The 4,517-nt window shown below is 45.6% G+C and overlaps 1 protein-coding gene across 1 annotated transcript in view; it reads left to right on the forward strand.

Moving 5' to 3' along the window:
- The window catches only part of Ice2 (interactor of little elongation complex ELL subunit 2), a 55,911-nt gene that overhangs the window by 14,984 nt on the left and 36,410 nt on the right, over positions 1-4,517 (forward strand). The window contains exons 6-9 of the mRNA XM_004628953.2: positions 850-987; positions 1,572-1,688; positions 1,845-2,004; positions 3,689-3,870. Of these exons, the coding sequence (XP_004629010.1) occupies positions 850-987; positions 1,572-1,688; positions 1,845-2,004; positions 3,689-3,870 (597 nt within the window). The remainder of the gene's footprint in view (positions 1-849; positions 988-1,571; positions 1,689-1,844; positions 2,005-3,688; positions 3,871-4,517) is intronic.

The following is a 4,517-nucleotide window of genomic DNA, read 5'->3' on the forward strand; positions in this document are numbered from 1 at the left end:
AAAAAAAAAAAAGAAAGAAAAGGGGGAAGAGCTATGAAACTAAAAATGAAAAGATACATCTATATATTATTAAGATATGCTTACTGCTGAAGACGGTTGTGATCTAAAGCACATTGTAAGGTTAAGATAGCAGGAATGGACAGAAGAAAAAAGTGCACTTCTTAGAAGACAGTGTCTGGGTGCGTTTAATTACAGACGTGCTCTCACCAACGCCGGTGCTGCCCCGCGTCGTGTGCATGTTGTCGCAGGTGACGTGTGTCCGCTTTGGGTGGCCCTGGGTAGTCCTTCCTTCCTGGTTGCATTTCCTGATAAGCCATTAATACTGGAAAACTGGGGAGAAGGAAATACTCAGTACGCCATCATTTGAGTTAAACAGTCTCATCTGTTGTTTAGAATGTAGCTGAAAGTAACCCACACGGTAACTGCTTCATTAATTCACTGTGCTTGGGCATTATTTTAGAGCATTAAACTTACTTATTTCTAATCAGTCATATAATTGCTTTCATGGAGGTACATTGTGTTGAAATTTTTATGTGACTTCTTTGACAATTTCTTAAATAGCAAAGCAAATATGATGTGTCTTCTCTATTTAATTTTAAAATTTAATAAGGTTGCTACTTTTAGTATTATTAAATAGCTGTATTTTAGGAAATTAGGTTAAAAATTTGTTATGAAAAGTAAAAGATGAAATGACAATACTCAGTACGCCTTCTAGTCAGAAGCTTGATTGATGCAGTGGTTACCTGCTACAGTCAACAATTACATAGTTCCATATGTAACTAAAATACTTTTGTCGCATTGTTAGAGAAATACAATACAAATGTGATTTTCCTTCATTTTTTTTTCTAGCAAATTTTAAGAGCTTGCATTGAACAAGTAAAAAAGTATCCAGAACTTTACACTCTTCATGAAGTCACCAGCTTAATGGGGTTCTTCCCGTTCAGAATAGGGACAGGATTAAAATTAGAGAAAACCCTCCTTGCACTGGTAAGGTTTACTGCATGAAAGGGTAAGCTCTTGTCGACCTGCAGCACCACCTGTGTGTCCTGTACGTTCTGCTTCATGTTTAAATTGTCGAGCAATAGTGGGATGACTTTGACTACCTCGCACAAATGTGCAGCCCAACCCTTTCATCTTATGGGTACAAATGTTTGACCTTCTAAGAGTAACACTACTGCCTACACTTCTGATCCTTTTCCCATCTCCCTTAATGCTCCCGACTGGGAACAGGAAGCCCTCTTTCTGGGGGGGAAGTGTCCTCGCCAAGTGCACAGAGGGACTGTCTTAGGAGTTCCCCTGTTACCTCGGGTCTGTGCGTCCTAAAGAGAAGGTGGAATTTAGGGGGCAGGGACATTTCCAGCCCTTCTCTTAGACCTTCAAAAAAGCAAAACCAAAAACAGCTCGTGTGGTCAGGCAAAAACCTGAACGAGCTTCTTGGCTTAAGGAAGGTTCTAAATTTGACATTTACCTTAATAGAATGTAAATTCCAGTCCAGAGTGCCTGTGACGGAAAATACTTTTACTAGAAGAACTCAGGATTTTTACAGTGACCCTCATCTTTTGTTGATGTAGGGCAGTGTGAAGTTTGTGAGGACAGTGTTCCCCTCAATGCCTGTGGTCTTAAAGCTCTCAAGAAGCAGCGCGCCCCCTGCCGAAAGCCCGCAACAGATCGCCGAAGCCGTGCACTACGTAAGTCGAGTGGTACCTGTGCCTCGCACGACTGTCACCCAGTGGTTCTGCAGTCCCCTTCATACAGTCCCCTCTCTCCCTTTCTTCATTACTGTATCAGGTTTTCAGGGGCTGTAATGAAGTTACAAGTGTTACAAGTTACACGTTGTTTTTCAGGATATTAGTAAAGATCCAAACGCAGAGAAGCTGGTTTCAAGATACCACCCTCAGATAGCTCTCACAAGCCAGGCATTGTTCACTTTATTAAATAATCACGGACCGGACTACAGAGAGCAGTGGGAGATTCCAGTCTGCGTTCAGGTTATACCTGTTGCAGGTTTGTGATTTACTGCATCAAATAGTGCTCTTACAAGGAATGTCGTTTTGGGCATGGTGGCACATACCTGTAAGCCCAGCACTGCAGGGAGCTGAGGCAGGAGGGTCACAGGTGCGAGCCCCTCCCCACCTGGGTAAGTTTGTAAGACAACTGTCTAAAAATAAAATAAAATAGGGTTAGGGAGGCTGTGATGCGAAAGCCCTAGAGTCAAGCCCCAGTACCCCCAGCAGAACACTGGAAGCACATCAGCTGTCTAACTCTAGGTTGTTTTTGTAACACAAAATCTAAATCTTGGTTTAAGGGGAGGCAGATTTAACTTTGAAACTTAGAAACTTAGCTGAGTGTGGCGGCTCATGCCTGTGATTCCAGCACTTGGGAGGCTGAGTTAGGAGGATTGCAGTGAGTTTGAGACCAGCCTGAGCTGTGTAATCCAAGGCCAGCCTGAACTACAAGTGAGACCCTATCTCAAAAAGCAAAATAGAACAAAACAAAAAAAACTCAGAAATGTTTCAGGTACGAAGCTGCTATAGAATCGGCACCTTTGGAGTGGGACACAGCTGAGCAGCACAGGGCCTGCCTGGCAAGTGCAAGGTTGTGAGTTTGACTCCTGGTACCAAAATAACCCCCTGAATCGACACTCCTAGATGAAGTATTGGGTCTACAGGACCTTTGATCCAGTTAGGAAGTGAGAGAGGTCCTTACAGCTTAGCCCAAAGTGTTGGAAATGCTGGGCTGCTGCTGTCTTTCAGCGAAGTGAAGGAACATTGTAGTTAGACAGCTGCAGATGGTTGAGTTCCAGGACTCCCCACTTGACTGTGGTTGAAATCAGAGTTGAAGTACATCCGCACTAATCTGTATTTCATTAATATTATTAAGTATAACAATATAAGTACGATACACAGACGTTTATGTCTGCTGACACAGGATGCAGAGTTACATGCAGTGTGCTCTCTGTGGCAGAACTGTCATCACTGCTTGCAAGTTCCTGTAGACGGGGTAGGAAGGGCAGGAAGATTGAGCGTGAAAGCCAGAGCCAGGGCTGGTGGAGCACTCCTGAGGGCTGAGGCCGGAGGGTCCCTGCGAATTCAAGCCAGCCTGCGCTATGAAGCAAGACTCTTGTCTCAAAAAAGAAAGGAAAAAAGAAAATAAATTACTTTTAAACACTGTGAGAAAACCATTCTGTTAGGAGTTTAGTTTTCTTGCCTTAGTAGAACATAAAATTTAACATTGAAGCACAGAATTTTTCAAAGATTTGAAGGGACCTCACAGTCTTCTGGTCCCAGAAGCAAGTGCATGAGGCCAGTATCCTTCTCCCTGGCCCTGTCTCTTCACACCAAGATCCTTCAGTCATACACCATGTGTGTGGTTTTTTTAACATGTGTGTATGTATATGTGTATGTATGTATGTATTTGATACAGGGCCTCACTGTGCAGCTCAGACTCCTAGCGAGCCTCGTGTCTCAGCCTCGCCAGCACTGGGATTACAGGCATGGGCTACCACGCCCGACTCAGGGTCAGGATTCCAGGCCAGTAGGGCACGCAGTCCAGGGATCGCGCCCGAGCCTTTGCGCTTGCCGGGCAGGCGCTTAGACTGCCGAGCTGTCTCCCCAGCCCCACACCCGTGTTTTCTAAGAAATGAAATGACTGGATACTCATCACCCCTTTTTTCTGTTTCTCTTTGAAGGTTCCAAACCAATTAAAGTGATTTATATTAATTCCCCACTTCCTCAGAAGAAAATGACGATGAGAGAGAGAAATCAGATCTTCCATGAAATCCCATTAAAATGCATGATGTCCAAAAACTCGTCTGTTCCGGTCTCTGCGGTGTTTATGGACAGACCCGAAGAGTATATATCTGAAGTGGACGTATGTAGTAATGCTTCTGTTGTCTTTAGAGGAATGTACTTGGTTACCATTTAAAAATGTAATTTCATTGCCGACCTCACACTTAGCAGCTAAGAGTCTGGGGAGGTAGCTTGGCAGGCAAGTGGCTGGCAAGCGCAAGGACCCAGGGTCCACGTGCTGTGCTGGCCACCGAAAGCAGGCATGGTGGCGCACGCCTGTAATCCCAGCACTGGGGAGGCTGAGTCAGGAGGATCAGAGTCTGAGCTGCAGGGCGAGACCCTGTGCCAAAGGAGGATTATTAGACTTAGGAGTGAACAAACACAGCACTACGTGCACACCAGTAGGATGCACGACTTGCGTTTTGTGTATCACCTAAAACCACAAGATAGCATTTCTCCTTAGAGTGGACTAGTACGAAAGATAGCAAGTGATAAGTGCTGGAGGATGGAGAGTGGCGAGGACGTGCTGCTGGGAAGATAAATTAGGCAGCTGCTGCAGAGAACAGTACGTGCGTCCCTCCAGAGCGCTGAAACCAGATCCAGCGCGCGGTCTGCTCCCTTCTGCAGCAGCACTCAGAGGAAGTGAACGCCCTGCTGCGGAGATGCTGGGGTGCTCGCGTGTCGCAGCGCTGCTCACGGCAGCCAGGCGCAAGCGCGGATGGCCACCGG

This window comes from Octodon degus, unplaced genomic scaffold (assembly GCF_000260255.1).
Source record: "Octodon degus isolate 3935 unplaced genomic scaffold, OctDeg1.0 scaffold00026, whole genome shotgun sequence".
Taxonomy (NCBI): Eukaryota; Metazoa; Chordata; class Mammalia; order Rodentia; family Octodontidae; genus Octodon; species Octodon degus.